The 17636-nt window shown below is 61.1% G+C and overlaps 1 protein-coding gene across 4 annotated transcripts in view; it reads left to right on the forward strand.

The window, feature by feature from the left end:
• The window catches only part of MYO7A (myosin VIIA), an 80811-nt gene that overhangs the window by 4956 nt on the left and 58219 nt on the right, over positions 1–17636 (forward strand). For all 4 annotated transcript variants that reach the window (XM_058306025.2, XM_058306024.1, XM_058306026.1 and 1 more), the window contains exons 3-4: positions 8101–8214; positions 12260–12412. In XM_058306025.2, coding sequence (XP_058162008.1) covers positions 8101–8214; positions 12260–12412 — 267 coding nt within the window. The remainder of the gene's footprint in view (positions 1–8100; positions 8215–12259; positions 12413–17636) is intronic.

Genomic DNA, 17636 nt, shown 5'->3' on the forward strand with positions numbered 1-17636 from the left:
GCTCCTTGAACACTTAATACTGTGTGTATATTCCTGAAAACAAGGATATTCACCTTTGTGGCCATTTTAAGTGCAGTTATCTAGTTCAAGAAATTTAACATTGATATAAAGCTTACAATCTATATTCCAATATTCCAATAGTGTACTATGTTACAATCTATGTGTCCCAATAATACCCCTTTGTGCCTTTTCCCCTCCTGTTCCAGATCCCATCTAGGATCATGTATTACATCCAGCATCATTCTCTCCAGCCGTTCCTTCTCTGTCTCTCTTTTTAAATTTAATTAGAAAAATTATACGTTTACAGAAAAATCATGTAACATATATAACATTCCCATATACCCTTCCCCACTACTATTTTTTTTTTTTAAAGATTTATTATTATTTTTTATTTAATTTCCCCCCCCCTCCCCTGGTTGTCTGTTCTTGGTGTCTATTTGCTGCGTCTTGTTTCTTTGTCCGCTTCTGTTGCCGTCAGCAGCACGGGAAGTGTGGGCGGCGCCATTCTTGGGCAGGCTGCACTTTCTTTTCACGCTGGGCGGCTCTCCTTACGGGGCGCACTCCTTGCGCGTGGGGCTCTCACGCGGGGGACACCCTTGCGTGGCACGGCACTCCTTGCGCGCATCAGCACTGCGCATGGCCAGTTCCACACGGGTCAAGGAGGCCCGGGGTTTGAACCGCGGACCTCCCATATGGTAGACGGACGCCCTAACCACTGGGCCAAAGTCCGTTTCCCTTCCCCACTACTATTAACACTTGGCATTAGTGTGGGACCTTTGTTACAATTGAGGAAAGAATATTACAATTGCACAATTAACTACAGTCCCTATTTTACACTCAGGTGCATTTTCCCCCAATATACCACCCTATTATTAGCCCCTTGCATTTTTGTAATATATTTGTTATAATTCACGAAAGAACATGTTTATAATTGTGCTATTAGCTATAGTCCACTGTCCCGGCCCGCGGGACGATCAGCGGAGACTCCAGGTCCTAGGAGGAAAGAATGGTATGGGACAAGAGACACAAAGAATGACAGCAGGACAGTATTCTGATCAAGCTGCAAAATTTTATTGAGGGGACTGAGCATATATACTCTAGGGAGGAGGGGGTGGCGGGTAAGGATAGGTGGCGGTCTGGGGTTGGCAGCTGCTGTTGCTAGGGCGGGAGGCAGACAGGCGGGTAAGCACTTTGGCACGAACTAGTTCCGCAAAGAAGGGAGAGGGTGACCTAAGCTATTGTTGCATCAGTCCGGGCGGCCATGTTACCGGCATTGCTGAAAGGTAGATTCTATGCATGCTGCCTTAATCGCCCACAACAGTCCACCATTCACAATAGGGTTCACTGGGTCCCATGATGACGATCTTTTAGAACAAGGCGCCTTCTCCTCCCTCTGGTCCCAGGAACACACTCCAGGATGCAAGCTGCCATCTTCAAGGTCGCTGCCAAGCTGGGGAGGGGTGAAGCGGCAAGTGCCAGTGCTCCCAATGGGTTTCGGCTGCCTTTTCCTTTACAACGTGTTTGGTTGGTTGCTGTGAACCTGTGACTCTTTTCTGGAGTTGTGATTAAGCCGGCACTCAACCACTGAGCTATCCTGGCTCCCCTGAGTTGGCTTTGTTTGTTTTTGTTCTTAGGAGGTACCAGGAATCGAACCCAGGACCTCATATATGGGAAGCAGGTGCTCAACCACTCGGGCTACATCCCCTCCCTGATAAAGTTGATTCTGACAGGTTTTGGGTTTTTTTGGTGTTTCGGTGGAGGGATGGGCTCTTGAGTTCCCTGCTCCACCATTTTCACTGATGGTACTTGTTGATGACAGTCGATACAGTTATTTCCTAAAAGCTTTTTGTCCCAATTTGCTGTGTCCTTGGATAGGTTCCTGTCCCCACCAAGCCTCAGCCTTCCCATCTGTGAAATGTCCGGGTTGGCTGGAGGGTGGTGCAGCAGGGCGAGGCAGCCTCTTGGCTGTGTGAGGCACCAAGGGAGTAGAGAGCAGAGGGTGGTGGGGCGCAGAGGGCGGATGGCTCCGTGGAGCCTTGTCGTTGGACGGGGCAGAGGAGAAGATTCCTGGCAGAGGGCCCCGCGTGGGCAGAGGCACAGAGATGGGGAGCCCTGGCCTGGGTGGAGGCTGGAGCAGCAGTAGACCCCGGTTTTGGGAGAGGGCCTGGGTGTGATGCCTAAGTAGGTCACAGAGTGGGTGCTGGACTCGCCTTCCCTCCCGCGGCACAGTCCACCATGGGGCAGGGGACTTGCTCCCCAGGCTTTGGGGTACGGGGGATTGAGCAGCGAGTCTGGGCTGGGCTGGGCTCTCGGCTCCTGGACGGGTGTCCCCCGGCAAGCCTCTTTCCATCCACCTGAGCTGCTTTATGATCTCTGCCCTCTCCCCTTGGCTCCTCTGTGCTTTGCTGTTTCCTCCTCTTGGAACGCCCTTTCTCCTCACGTCTGCCTGGAAAGTCCTAACACCCAGAAGTGACCCCAACTTGACTCCCTCAGTTAATAATAACCAGCGAGCATTCGGCGTTTGCTCAACATGCACCGATCCAAGTGGGTTGCACACTTTCGTGAGTTTAATCCTCACAAGAGCCCCGTGCAGGAGGTGCTGCTGTTCTCCCGTCATCTGACGGATGAGGAAACAAAGGCACGTAGAGGCTGAGGCACATGCCCCAGGACACACGGCTTGCAAGGGCCCAAGCACCCGGTTCCAGAGTCCAACCTCTTAGCCGCCGCGCTCTCTGGTCTCTCCAGGGCCGGCCTGTCCCTTACCTCAGGGTATACCTGGTCTGGTCTGGGGACCTGTCTTACTGGTCATCGCCCCTCTGCCTGGGGCTCAGTGAAGACTGGAGACAAGGAGCTGGGGAGAAGCAAGGCTGGGCATTCCCGCCCTCTGGCCCCGGCTGGGGGGCAGGCTGTTGGGGCTCAGAGCCCTGCGCGGATGGAGCCGGGGCCCGGCCCTGTTTGGCCACCAAGACAGAGGAGCCCGGCTTCGGTGCCTACTGCCGGTGAGCTCTGGGCCATCAGGGGGCCTGGGCTGTCCTAGGAATGTCCAGGGACTGCCCCCCCCCTTGCCTTCTTCCCACCTCATTGGCTTCTCTTTGGGCTGGAGATTATTCCCTGGCCCAAGGACTCTCCAGAAGCGAAACCCCAAAGTTGCCTACCAGAAGGAAGCTCTGTATCCCCCTTGGCTCCCCAGAGGCAGCCAGCGAGCCAGAAAGGTCTTGGGCGCCTTCAGATCAGCCTTCAAATGCCTGGAGTTCACTGGGTGCCATACTGTGCCCGCGTTTCTCTTCACAGAAAACACTGATTTTCTCCAAAGCTGGGGTCAAGGTGAGGGCCGCTAGAAGCCTGTGCTGCGCGGTGGGGAACCCCCGAGAGGCTGGGCTGTGGGGGGTCCCGCCAAGAGAGGGGGGCCGGGCCCGGGCGGCGAGCGCCCCCTCCCCGCGGCCGCTCGCGGGCGTCACCTAAGCCGCCGTTGCCATGGGCCCGCGGCAGGTGGCCGGGTTTAGGGTTCCCCGCCGGCGGCGCGCGCGGGCTTAGGTGAATTTGGGAGACGGAGCCGCAGCGCCGCGGTCGCCGCCGGGCCCCGCGCGCCATGGAGCCCCCCGCGCGGCAGCCCACCAAGTGGGCGCTGGTGCGCAGCCTGAACCAGGCGCTCAAGACCTTCGCCGTCCTGCCGGTAAGGCCGCGCCGCGCCGGGGGGCGCGCTCCAGGCCGGGGGCCCGCGGGGTCGCACGGCCGCACCGTGCGCGCGCGCGGGGACCCTCGGGGGCGGCCCCGACCTCCGGCGTGAACTCGGCCCCGGCTCTCCCTCCCTGGGCCGGGGTTTCGCACCTGGAAGACCGAGGCAGGCGGACCAGTGCCAGGACGGGACTTGGCGGGGTCCAGAGCAGGGGGCGCCCCCAGGGGCAGAGGGGGCTGCCTAGACGTCTGTGGACTGGCCGCCCGAGTGGGAGAGGAAGGCAGTGCCCGAGGCTCTCCTCTACCTCCCCGCTTCCAGCTGGGCCTTGTTCCTGGCTTACAGGTGCCCCTGGCAAGTCACCTCTCCTATCAGGGAACAGGGTAATAAAACCAGCTTCCCAGAGTGAGTGTGATGATGGGGGCGGGTGATGTCCTGAAACAGACCCCTTTTCCTTCCACGCAGAGCCCCAGGCACTGTCCCAGAGGAAGGAAGAGACGGGACTTAATATCCATCCTAGCCTGGCTCAAGGCCTGGGAGAGACTACCTGTATTTGCATGGGTCTCTCACCTTCACCTGCACTGACTCCTTCCACTTTAAGGCTGGTGAAAACTGAGGCCCAGAGAGGTTAATGATTTACCCAAAGTCACCCAGCAAGTTAGTGGCCAAACTGGAACTAGAACCCAGATCTCCTGATGAGCTGTTCACTGTGGATGTGTGCGGGCCTTCCACAGGGGAGGCCCCACTGGGGTTTGTGGGTCCCTTTAGGGGGCTTCAGGCTAGTGGAGAATGTTCTGACAGACCTATGCTGGGAAATCCCCACTTGGGGGCCCTGGGAGCGTGGAGAGACGCTCTGCTCCAGCTGCTCATTTACGGCAGGGAGGTTGGGGCTGCCCCCAGTATGCTGGCACACAGGCCTGTGTCATGTCACAAAGGAGGCTTCAGTTCAAGGTGGGTCCCTAGGGGGTGCCCCTCACACCCCTGTGGGATGTAGCGTCACTGGACAGTGGAGCGGTAGGGATGGGGCCAGCCAGACGCAAACACGGGCGCCTGGCAGTGGCCCCTGGGCGGGAAGGGCTGGTGGCCTTCGACCTGGAGCCAGGGCCCTTTCCCGGGTCTCCCTTTCCTGGCCTCCTGTCTTGTGCCCCTCAGGAAAGCTTCATGTTCTTCCTCTGTGTCCCTCCCTCTTTCTCTGCCTTCCTCCCTTGCTTCCCTCTCCCAACCAGCACCGCCTCACCCACCTGCTGCTGGCCCAGGCCCATCCCCCCAGGGGCCCCCACTCTCCCATCAGCATCCAGTGACTGACTCTGGCCAGGTTCCTTTCTCTCTTTGGGCCTCGGTTTCCTCGTCTGTAAAGTGAGGACCATGCAGCCTGCCGCATTCTGATGCTCCAAGGACTCTCCTGGGATGACAGGACTTTGCCCCCTCAGACATCTCAGGCCCCAGAACCCTCCCTGAGGCCCCTCGAAGCTGCCCTTTTCACCTCTTCCCTCGAGCTCTGGCCTAGAGGAGGAGCCACGTCCCTTCTGCTGAGGGCTCCAGGTTAGGCGAGGTCTAATCCCTTCTGCTTGCTTTGTGGCCCTAGGCATCTTGCCCAGCCCCTCTGAGCCGCCTCTTCCTTCCCACACAGAGGGCTTTTATTTTGGATATTCTTGGTTCCCTGAGTGGGGAACAAATACCTTCTGTTCCAGGCCCTGTGGTGGGCCAGGATACACGTGACTCAGAGAGATCCCTGCCCTCAGTTCAAGCTTCCCACTTGCCTTTTGGACCCAAGAGCCACCTCGGGCCAGGGACCCTGTAAGTGCTTCCTGTTTTGGCCACAGACCTGGGTTCAGGGCTAGGCCTGGGGGATGTTGGGAAAGAGCACTGGATTTGGAGTCTGTTGGGCTTCAATCCTGGCTCTGCATGAAATAGCTATTTGATCTTGGGTACATTTCTTGACTCTTTTGAGTAGATGGAATGGAGATTGAATCCTGTCTTGAAGTTCAATGTGATAATTACAGGGAAGCATCTAAGTCACCACCTGGCACACTGGAGGGTAACGTGGGTACAATTGGGATAGTGCCACAGCCCCGCCACAGCCCCGCCACAGCCCCGCCAGAGCCAAAGCCCGGCCACAGCCCGGCCAGAACCTGCCACAGCCCGGCCAAAGCCTAACCACAGCCCGGCCACAGCCTGCCACAGGCCTGCCACAGCCCAGCCCGGCCACAGCCTAACCACAGCCCGGCCATAGCCGGGCCTCCAGGAGTCATTTCCTCTCTATTTCTCTCTCACACATGCGCACACACGTTCACATACACTCATACACACTCGTCTACACTTTTTTAAACATGCACACATACTTACACTTCCTCACACATACTTTTTCACACGCACTCTCACTCACACATTCTCACTCTTGCATGCACACATACACTTCACACATGTGTGCTTTCTCACACACACTCACACTCACACACACTCACACTCTTTCTCACACACTCCTTCTGGAGAGCCTCAAGTGAAGTACTCCCCTGGCTCTGCCTCAGGGCCCAGGCCAGGGGCAGTGGAAGCAGGTGGCGGTAACCCAGCCTTGTTCGCCCCGGAGGGGGAGGAGCCTGGAGCGGTGGGGACGGCCAGGAGGAGCTGCTGATTCTCACTTGGGTCTTAGCAGGCAGGTGGAATGGTGGGGTAGGTGGAGAAGAGCCCTAGCGGAGCTGCGTGCAGGCAGGCGGCTCTCGCGGGTGAGGACAGCGGCAGGAAGAGTCCCGTGAGGGCCTGGTTGTCAGACAGCTGTGAGGATTGTGGGAAGCAGCCGTGGAGCCCCAGGCGCACAGGGGGTGCTCAGTAACCACGAGGTTCCCCCTCCCTGGGCCCCTTTTCTGGGAGAAAGCCTGAGTTTGGAGCTAGCCTGTCTCTAACATGTGCTAAGACCCCACGCGCATGACACGAGGGCCCGTGGCGGCAGCTGTGGCTGAAGACAGGTGGTTCCAGTGGGAGCAGGAGGAGGCCGAAGCCGTTACGAGCTCCCTGAGCCCACAGCTCCCTGAGAGACGTGGAAGCAGAGGCGCAGAGAGGTCAGGGGCTTGTCCAAGGTCAAGCAGCGCCTGGAACCCATGTCTCCTGACTCATAGCCGGGAGTGCTGTCTTCAGGGTCATTCCCACAGATTTATTTCATTGTGAATCAGTTTATCAGCTGTTATATTTTACTGCTGCTTGATATTAAGTTTGTTTTTTTTTTATTAAGACTTCTACATTCTCTCACAATCCTGCGGAATTGGGGAACCACCCTAAAGCTATCCTCTAATTAGGATTAGAATAAAATCTAAACTTTCACCCCCAGGCAACCAAGGCCCTACTTGCCCTGCTCCCCGCCCACCCTTCTGAGCCCCATCCCCCTTCCTCATCTTGACTCAGTGGCCTCCCTGCTCTTTTGTCCTGCCTCAGGGCCTTTGCACGGGCCACTCCTCTGCCCAGATTACTATCCCCTGCCTCTTCCCTTGGCTGGCTCCTTCTCACTCTTCAGGTTTCAGCTAAGAGGTTTCCTGCAGGGTGACTTCCCTGGCTACCGTCTAAGGCTGGCTGGCTCAGTCACTCTCCACTCAGTGGTGTGTTTATGTCTTTGAAAGCACTCACCACCATCGACCTGATCATGTTAGACATATTTGCTCAGGTTATTTTCTGGCTCCTCCCACCTTGAATGTAGACTTCATGACCACTGCTTGATCCTCAGCATTCAAGTCAGCACCTGGCATTCAGTAGGTGATCAATATATGTTTGTCAAACACATCTGGTCTGAACATGTTTATTCTAAGTCCATTTCCACGGACACACATGGTAGGATTACGGTTTCTCTCTGAGTTTTAGATTTGGCTTCCAAGAGCCCTTCATGAGGGCCAGGCCCGGTGCTGGAGACCCCTCCCCTCGAGGTCAGGGACCTCCCCTCGAGCCAGGGCCGCAGGGCCCAGCGCAGAGCAGACCCCGCGAGGTGCCCTTAATGCGTCTATGAAAATCTTCCCGGAGGTGATGGAGGCTGCCCGTTACCCGCCGTCGGGGTGTCCTGTAGTGATGGCTCCTTTTAGACAGACAGGAAGGGCTTCGAGTGGTTTCTGCCTGAACGCCCATGAGTCTGTGGGCTGCAGAGCAGTGGGGGGAGCTGGGCTTTGCACAGGCTTGGGCTTGAAGCTGCCCAGCTGGGTGGCCTCCACTCTTCCGGCCTCTCAGCTTCCACTTACTCATCTGTACAATGGGGAGAATAACGGCTGCCACAGAGGAGGGCATAAGTACCCAGCCCAGGGCCTAGCACTGGATGACCGTTAGCAAGTTTCTTCCCTCTTCTGGTTGGCAGAAGAGACTCTGGTGGGAGGAGGTGGTTTATGGGGCTGCCTGGAGAGGATACCGATCCCCCTCTCTGCTCACCTGGCCCGGGACTCTTCTGTCACCCACAGGGAGACTTTGTCTGGATTGACCTGAGATCCAGGCAGGAGTTTGATGTGCCCATCGGGGCGGTGGTGAAGCTCTGCGACTCCGGGCAGATCCAGGTGGTGGACGATGAAGGCAACGTGAGTAGCTCCCCAACCCCCCCAGCTCCCCCAGGTTTGGGGAGGACAGAGGCCGATAGGCCACCCGAGGCCAGGGCCAGGCGGTGGCCTGCTCAGGGGGGCAGAGGCAGAGCCTGTGCCCCCACTTCTGCCCCTCGGCCACCCCCCACCCCATGGAGCCTCCTCCATGACCCCAGCAGGAGGGAGCACCCCTCCAGGCTGCCTGCTCTACGTCCACGAGCATTTCAGCCCATTCCAGCTGGCGTTAGGGTTGCGTCTGCGGGTGCAGCGTGTGTCAGTGTGTGTGTGTCTGCGTGTGTGTGTGTGTGTTGGGGGAGGGTGTGGGAGCTGTTGCACCAGATTGGGAGCTCCTCAAGCACAGGGGTGCTTTGGGGTCAGACCGACTGGATGATTCAAATCCTACCTCACCCACTATGAGCTGCGCAACCTCGGCCAAGTTGTCTTCCCTTCTTTTTTTTTTTTTTTTAAAGATTTAGTTATTTCTCTCCACCCCCTCATTGTTTGCACTTGCTGTGTCTGTTCGTCTTTTTTGTTTCTTTAGGAGGCACCGGGAACCAAACCCAGGACCTCCAATGTGGGAGGGAGGCGCCTAATTGCTAGAGCTACCTCAGCTCGCTGCTTCGCTGTGTCATTTGTGTTTTTCTCCTTGTGTCTCTTGATGTCATTGTGTTGAGTCAGCTCACCGTGCCTGCCTGCTGTCTTCTTTAGGAGGCACCGGGAACTGAGCCTGGGTCCCGGCCTTCGAGGGGCAGAGCACCAGGTATCCCTGCAGCCCTCAGGGTGCCCCCTCAGGGTTTGCAAAGCCCTTTGACCCACACCCTCTCTTCGGATCCTCACAGCCTCTGTGAAAGGCAGGGAAGGCAGCAACTGCTATCCCAAGGGGAAACTGAGGCACAGAGAGGGCCCGCGATGACTAGGCACGCAGCCGGTCAGCGACGGTGCCGGGATTCGAAGCCAGGACCTCTGACTCCTGTGCGTGAGCATCCCCTCTCAACACCTCCGGTTCTCGGTCTGGGACCCTCGAGGAGGGTGGCCACAGAAGGGGTTGGGACACAGGCCGGGCTGGCAGCACCGCCGGCGCCCTGAACTTGCCTGGAGCACCCAGGGTGGGGCTCGGGGCCCTGCCTGCAGGTCGAGTTTCACCGGGTCATATTGCACGTCGGATGGTGTCCCGTAACTCGGGTTACTGGATCCCGGAGGTCCCCTCCTGCCCTGCCCCCACCGAGGCCTTGCGGGCGGGGCTGCAGAAGGAGGAGCACAGCCCAGGGCTTCCGGCTGCCTTGAAGCCCCCTTCCACAGAGCCTGCCCAGGCCCCCATCTGCCCCCCACGGATTCCCAGCTACACAAGAACAGGGAACCAGGCAAGCTGCTTCGGGCTCCCCAGAGCCCAGAGCCAGGTCTGTCCAGAGAAGGTTCTCCGTGAAGACCTGCCGAGCGAATGAGTGAATGAATGAATGATTCTGGTTTCAGGCCTCACCAGAGCCCTAATCCTCTGCCACCCATTGCCAGATGCACCCCTCCTTCCTTCGCTCTGCCCGTCATGTTGGCCCAGGTGCTCCAAACGCAGCCCCGGGCCAGCCCCCCCCAGTGTCTGCAGTCCCTGCCACGGGCCATGCGCTCTCACCGCATCCCTTCAGGGCCGGGCCTGCCTTCTGCCTTGGAGACACTCTGGCCCATGTCACAGGTGCTTGGGGACCTTGAGCTGAGGGGCGGTGACCTCAGTGGGAGGCCTGTCCGCGCAGGGAAGAGGTGGGGAGAGCCCCAGCTCTGCCGTTGAACTGGTCGTGCGGCCCTGCGCCCGACGCCTCGCTCGTCAGCAGCGACGTCCGCCTCTGTTATTTGATGAGTAGCGAGGGAAGGCAGGTATCTCCTTTGTAAAACTAGAAAGCGCTGGAGCCACGGACAGCCAGCCCTTGCGCGTTTCCCAGGCCCCCGTGCTTTCTAGGCCTGGCAGGAGTCAGCTGTCCACAGAGGTTGGCTGCTCCTGCATCACTCCGTCCTCCCAGCATCGGCGGGAAGACGGGTTGGGACTCTACGGCCGTTTCATAGGCGAGACCTTGGAGACTTGGAGTAAAGCGACTCGTCCAGGGTGTAGGGTCGCTCGGTGGCAGAGCCCGCCTCCAGGCCTCTGTGCTGCACTGTCGCGGGGAAGAACTGGGGAGCAGAGGCGGGTAGAGGGGAGCGGGCAGACGGCCCGCCCAGGAGCCCGCTCCCCTGCCCCCCAAGTCAGGGAGTAGGGGCCAGGCGGGGGGGGGGGGGCGGAGTTTTCCAGCTGGACCTGCTTTTACGGAGAAACAGGACCCGTCGGAGAGAGGAATGTTCCCCACAGGATTGGAAAGTCCTCCCCACTCAGCCCTCATGCCTCGGGCAGGGTCACGGCATGGCATGAGCTGGATCGAAATGCTCCTAGCCGTGAATGCCCGGCAGACTGGCTGTGAGCGCAGCCCTGCTCCCGACCCCTCCGAGGGCCCTGGCAGCCACCGCCCTGCTCCGAGCTTCAGCTTTCTCATGTGAAGGGAGACAGCTCGCGTAGGGGACGCTGGGGCCTCGCCATCCCCAGGACTTCTGTTTCCATTCACACGGGATCCGCAGCAGTTGCCAGCAGCCCCCTGCCCCACCAGAGCATCCCTGGCACGTTATTTGTGGCCAGCCCCATGTGGGGCACGTGGACCAGGGCTGGACCAGGCATAGGATCTGACTTTCACCAGCTCCCGGCCTCGGGGTAACTCCGGAGGTCAGGGGCAGAACTGCACTCAGACAGCAGCCAAGTGTGAGCACTGCCTGCTCAGGGGGAGCCTGGAGGAGGCCCCCACTCCCCCTGGGTGCGGGCGGGCTTGGAAAGATGACACAGTGGCGCCTGGGAGGGAGGGCAGTGTTGCAGGGGAGGCTTTAGAAGCCGGGAAACATCAGAGCTGAGCCTCAAAGGGTGAGTAGGAAAAAAGGTAGCGGGAACACGAGCGGGGTCACAGGGGAGGTGAGGCCAGCCTTCTCTGGCTTGGAAGTGTAGGCACAGCTAGATCAAAGGCCAGGGGCCTGTGTCCAGCTCACGCGGGCCTCGGATGCCAGGCTGTGGAGCGGGGCAGGGTGGGGACTCAGTGGGACGCTCCAGCCTGCGGGGGTCAGACTGGTGCGGGGGGGGGGGGGGGGGCACTTCCCGGCGGGCCGGGAACTGGAGGGCAGAGCTGGCGGTAAGGTGAGGCCGGCAAGAGGCAGCGGCCAAGGCCAGGTGAGAGAGGTGGCCTGGATCCGGGCGGGGGGGCTCAAGGCCGACCCTTCAGGGGGTCGAATGGGGCAGGACTGGTGGCCACTTGGAGCGGGTCGGGGTTGGGGGCTGATGTCCAGATTCCTGCTGGTATTTGGCTGTCGGGGAGGATTATCCCAGAGGCGGAGCCGGTATGGCAGGAGGGACATGCCCAGCACACCTAGCCGGCCGGTGGGAGGGGGCAGAAAGGCCCCCTTTCCTCCCCAAAGTCAGGTTTCTGCCTGGTCCCGCGGCTCCAGGATCCTGGCTTTTGGGAACAGGGAGGGGACCCCAGAGGGCCATAGGGCTCCACGCAGATTGTAGCCACGCCACAGAGCAGAAGTCTGATTCTCACTGCCCCGAGAGGCAGCGAATGTGTGGAGAAGGTGCAGGAGACAGCAGGGAGGGGGGCTCCAGAGCGCGAGGAAACCGAGGCCAGCCCAGTCGGGGCTGTGCGAGCCCTCGCGTGGGCAGAGCCGGCGTGGGTGCCCGACGCCCGCCTGCCCCCTGGCGGCAGCAGGAGATACTGCGCGGGAGAGCAGGCTGTGCCGGCAAGGGCGACAGGTGGAGCGGACGGAGTTCCACCTGCAGCTCGCGGGTCCTGAGAGCCCGCCCGTCCCACCTCCTCCAGCCACAGGCCCCACGAACCATGCCTCTCGAGTGGGTCCTCTCCTCCCGTCTCCACCACGACTGCCCTGTCCCCTGGCTGGTCCTCGCCAGCCGCAGAGGGGGCTGGGGGGGGCGGCCCCATCCTCGCGCACTGCACCCGCTAGACCTGACCGTGCCGCCCGGGCCTCTCCGCAGGAGCACTGGATCTCCCCGCAGAACGCCGCGCACATCAAGCCCATGCACCCCACGTCTGTCCACGGCGTGGAGGACATGATCCGCCTGGGGGACTTGAACGAGGCGGGCATCCTGCGCAACCTGCTCATCCGCTACCGGGACCACCTCATCTACGTGAGTGCCGCCCGCAGGGTCCCGCCCGCAGGGTCCCGCCCCGCGCGCCCCCCGGGGCGCCAGGCGCCCAGCCCCGGGCTCCATCGCGCAGCTGCGCAGTCGGCTGCGCCGCCTCCCCGGGGCGCGGCTTGTGCGCGCTGAGGCTGGGGAGGGGGCGGCCTGGATACCTGGGAGGCCGGGGCGGGGCCGGGGCGGGGCTGAGCGCTGCCCTCCCGGGCTCGGCCATGGGAGCCGCAAGGCCGAAAGACGACGGGTGGGGAGCCTTATCCCCGGGAAGGGGCTGGAGGGGTGAATGCTCCCCCTTGGTGTTAGAAATGGTCTCACACCCACCACTCTCCTTGAAACTCAAGAGGCCAGCTCTAGACCGTTTCACTCGGCTAAGAGTGAAGTTATCCCAAGAAGGTGGGAACAGAGAACATCAAAGAAGAGCCCGTGGGAATCACTAAGCCCAGAGGGTCTCAGACTTTTTAGTCTCAGGAACCCTTTATTCTCTTAAAAATTGAGGACCCCAGAGAGCTTTTGCTTATGTGGCTTATAGCTATGCATATTTGTCGTATTGGAAATTAAAACAGAAATGTAAAAAATATATTTATTAATACATTTTAAAATAATGATAATAAATCCATTACAGGAATAACATATGTGTATGAAAAATAATTAGATTTGCCCAAACTAAAAATTAGAGCAGTGGCAATGCTTTACAGTGCTTTCAAAGCTCTTTAAGACCTGGCTTAATAGAAGTCAGCTGGATTCTTTTACCTTCTGGGCATCCAATCTAATGAGCTAGGTTATTTGGTTGGAATGTAGGAAGAAAAGCTGGCTTCAGTCAGGGTTGTGCTGGGAAAAGAGAGGAGCTCGCAGACCTCCTGAGAGATCTGAGAACTGCTGGTCTAGTCCAATAACCCCGTTTTTCAGACAGGGAAACGGAGGCCTCGCAAGCTGTAGCCAAGTCCAGGGCTGTGTGCCGGGGGTCGCTGCACGCCTTGACCCAGCTGTACCTGCAGGCAGCTCAGAGGAGAAGGCAGCCGTGGATGTGTGCGGCTGCGGCCAGGAGAGCAGGAGGGCGCTCCGTGGGGGCAGGGCAGGGCTGGTCTCCGCTGGGTCCCCAGGACGGGCTGGCGCGCTTAGGGGAGGTCAGGGGGAAGAGCACCTGAGAGAAGGGCCGCACGGCTCCTGGGGCAGCGAGGCCTGGCGCTGGCGGGGGGCGGGGTCTGGGAGTGGGTAGTTCAGTGGGTAGAGATGGCATCTAGGCAGGGGCCCTGCTGGGACAGAGCTGGAGGCAGGACCGTCGAGGCGGGGGTGGGGGTGGGCTCAGGGTCTCTCGGGCTTGTCGGGACCGTGAGGGAGCCCTGGTGCCATTTGCGAGCAGTCTCAGCAAGGCGCTCTCGGGGCAGGAGCCCTGGCATGGCCCCGCAGCTGCCAGAGGCCCTCGGCCATGCTGCCACGCTGGGGTCCCCCTGCCCGGCCTCGGGTGCCCACGGAGAGATTGCCGTTGGCACAGCACGTGGCTTTTGCAGGGAGCCCTTTAGCTCTGCCCGAGCACCCCTCACACTTTCCCTCTCCCAGCCATCCCCCAGCTCCGAGGGGGCAGGGCACGGATGGCACCTCTGGGTGCAGTCAGTGTCCCCAGCCAGAGGGCTGGAGCCAGATACCCCGTGGGGGCCTGCTGGGGGCTCCACCCGCTCCTTGCCCCTCTGGAGGGGAAGAGGCCACAGGTGGGGCCTGGGGCTCCCTGTGCCCCCCCAGGCCTGGACACAGCCTAACCCTTGGGTCCGAAGGCATGTGGGGGCCTGCGCCCCACCCGAGGCCCCTCACTGCGCCTGTGCTGGAGCCTGATCCACAGTCAGACACTGCCAGGGGGAGGCTGAGGCCCCCGCACAAGGAGGAGCTGGCTAGGATGGCAGCTGTCCCCCCCCCAGGGACCGTCCACCGCCAGGACCCCACCCCCCCAGACCACTGTCTGGGAATAACTCGGAGGCGTGTGTGTAGTTGTTCTGCAGGCACATTGGTTCCTTCCAGTTGGTAGGCTGAATCCAGGAACAAACAAGGCACAAGCAGGATTCGTGAGGAGAGGGGAGAAGAGTTCAGGGGAGCAGTGAGTGTCGTGTGTTAGCTTTTCAGGGGTGGGGAGCTAAGCTCGGCCCCTGGCAGCGAGCAGAGAGCCCAGCCTGGAGGTCGTGTCTGTGAGTGACTAACTATGGGATCAGAGAGAGTCATTCCGGAGGTTTGTGGATTTTCCAGGAAGTCCTGCGGTCTGCCCATTTGCCCCACTGGAAGTCCCACCAGGAACCTTCTGGTTTCTTCTGGAGGAGATGGAGGAGGGACGGGGCCAGGGCCATCCCTTGCGGGGGGCTCAGGGAAGGAGCCGAGGGGTAGTGTCTGAGCTTATTCAGGAAATCAAGGGGGTCCCCAGCAGGCCCCCAGCAGGCCCCCAGCAGGCCCCCAGCTCCGGTGGTTTGTGGCCCTAAGATTCTGGGGGTCCCTCGGGCTGGGGATGTGTGCCCAAGCATCACAGGGTTCAGAGAGGTTTCCTGGATTTGCTGCGTCATGGCTCAGTGCTTGGTGATGGGGCAGGATTGGAGCAGGGCTTGGAAGAACCAGCCGGGCTGTGGTCCCACTCAGAAACCCAACCTGTCCCCGACCACGGCAACCCCGGTCACTGCAGGGATCGGGCTACCCTGGCGGCTGCCCCACGCACCCAGGATTTCCTCAGGTTACCGGGAGGCTGCGCCTGCCCCTGGACAGCTCACGGGCTCGGGCCTGGTGGGCGCTCTGTCCCCAAGTCTCTGCCTTGGGCTTGCTGGCCTCCAGCTGGCCTGTCCCCAGGAACTGGAGGGACAGCGCACGGGGACCATGGAGCAGCCCTGCAGACCCCAGAATGAGGGGAGGGACCTCCTCACTGAAGACAGAGGCTCTTATTAATATTACTACTATTTATTGTGACACGGGTACATGGGTTGCAAAATTGCAAAGGTTTCCTCCCACCCCGGAGAGGACTGTCCTACTAATTTTTTCTATGTCCTGTGGGAGGATTATGCCTGTCAATCACACACCACACACAGCACACACACACACCCCACACATAGCACACTCACACGCACACACACCACACACAGCACACGCACACGGCACACGCACACAGCACATGCACATATACACACACCACAGCACACGTGCACATGGCACATGCACACGCACACACCGCACACATACCACACACAGCACATGCACACGCAGCACTCCCCCCACAGCACACACACACAGAGTACACACCACACACACACCACACGCACATGCACACCCCCCACACACAGCACACGCACACACGGCACATGCACATACCACATACACCACACACACAGCACCCCCAGCACATGCACACGCACACACAGTACACACCACACACACAGCACACAGCACGCACACACACCACATGCACACACCCCCACACAGCACATGCAAACACGGCACACACACACACGGCACATGCACACACCACACCCCCCACCACACACACACGGTACACACACACAGCACGCGCATGGCAGCGGGACCACCTGCGCTGCTCTGTGCCCCCCCCAGCCTCATGGCCCTCAGCATGGCCAGGACGGGCGGTGGCCTGGCCCGTGTCACGAGCTCGTCCCTCCAGGCCCCTCGCTGCTGCTGCTGCCCGGGCAGCGCCTGTGCTGCTTCTCAGTTTCTCCTCTACTCACTCAGTCACTCGGCAGACACTTGTGAGCTCAATGCACGTGCCCTGGGCACTGAGGGGGTCAGAGGCCTTGGCGGAGCGAAGGGGCGTGTGGGGGGCGTGGGGAAGGGGCCTGGCTTCCTGGGGGAGGCGTCCTCACACCTGGTGGTGAAGGGGCAGGCGGGCCGCGCAGTCCTGCAGGGAGCAGGGGCGTGCGCTTGCAGGGCCCCCGGCGGGGGCACGAGGAGGGTAGCCGCAGCGCCAGGGGCAGGGCCCCGCCTGGGGGCTGGGGGCAGTCCTGGAGGTTTGAAGCTGGGGCACGGTGTGGCCAGTTGTTGAAAGCTCCCGCTGGCCCTGAGCGGGGGCAGATGGCAGGGCAGTGTGGAGGTGGGGTCGCAGTGGGGGGACACGCGGGTGGACGGCGGGTGGAGGGCGGGGGGGCGCCGGGGCCTCCCGGGTGCTCTTTGCCGACTTGGGAGGCTGAGCGGGAGCGGGTGGAGGGCGGGGCGGGCTGGTGGACTTCAGGGGGGCGTCCGGGGGGTGCTCAGGAGGGCCTGCGCGGAGGGGCAGTGGCGGGGGTCGAGATGCCCGGGCTGGGGCAGCCCCCGGCGGGGCCTGCCCGAGGAGGCCTCTCCCCGTGTCTGGGCGCCCACTCCTCTCCCGCCGCCCCTTCCTGCTCCCGAGCCGCCTGCGGCAGCCCTGTAGGCCAGGCGTTAGGCTCTGAAATAGCGTCTCTGCCTGTGGCTTGGTGACAGCCGTTCGTCCCCCGGCTGCAGTGACCTTTCTCCAGCAGGCCCCGCAAATGCCATGTCCTTTCGTGCCTCCGTGCCCGGCACCCGCTGATGGGCGCTCTACCCGTCCCCCTGCCCCAGCACCCCTTCTGGAGGGGCCCAGGGGCTCCCGGCGGAGCCCCCGCAGCTGCAGGCGCCCCCACCTTGGCAGCGGGCTTTGTGACCGCCGGCCCCCCTGCTGCCTCAGGACGGGGCCCTTGAACGAGTGCAGGAAGTTGGCCTCATGCCACGTGGTTGCGCCTCCAGTTATTGAGAAGCATCGAGGGAAAGGGAGGTGGCGCCCGCGGCAGCCGCTCTGTGCCAGGCCCCGTCACAGTTACGCTCTTCCGTCCCTGCAGCAGCCCCTTTTACAGATGAGCAGACTGAGGCTTAGCGACGGGAAGTGACTTGCCCGGGCAGGGTGCCTGCGCGTGGTTCCCCGTCTGGGGCAGCTCCCAGAGGCTCTCCCAGCCGGGCAGGGCTGAGCTTCAGGGCAGCGTGGCCCAGGGGTCTGGGTGCGGCCGGGCGGGCTGGGAGCAGCGGGTCCTGGTCTGAGCTCTCAGCCTGGCCCTGCGCCGGTGGGTGGCGTTCACGGGGACGCCCATGCCTCCCTCGCCTGCTGCCTTTCTCCTGCGCCGGCACCTTCCGACCGCAGAGCCGCTGCCGAGGGCCGGGGAGGGTGGCGCGGCCCGCGCTGGCTCAGCTCCGGGCTGGGCGCCTGGGCCCGGCTGCCCCCAGCCTCGTCCCCCCGCCGCCTGCCTCATCC

The sequence above is a fragment of the Dasypus novemcinctus genome, chromosome 10 (genome assembly GCF_030445035.2).
Source record: "Dasypus novemcinctus isolate mDasNov1 chromosome 10, mDasNov1.1.hap2, whole genome shotgun sequence".
In the NCBI taxonomy this organism is placed as follows: domain Eukaryota; kingdom Metazoa; phylum Chordata; class Mammalia; order Cingulata; family Dasypodidae; genus Dasypus; species Dasypus novemcinctus.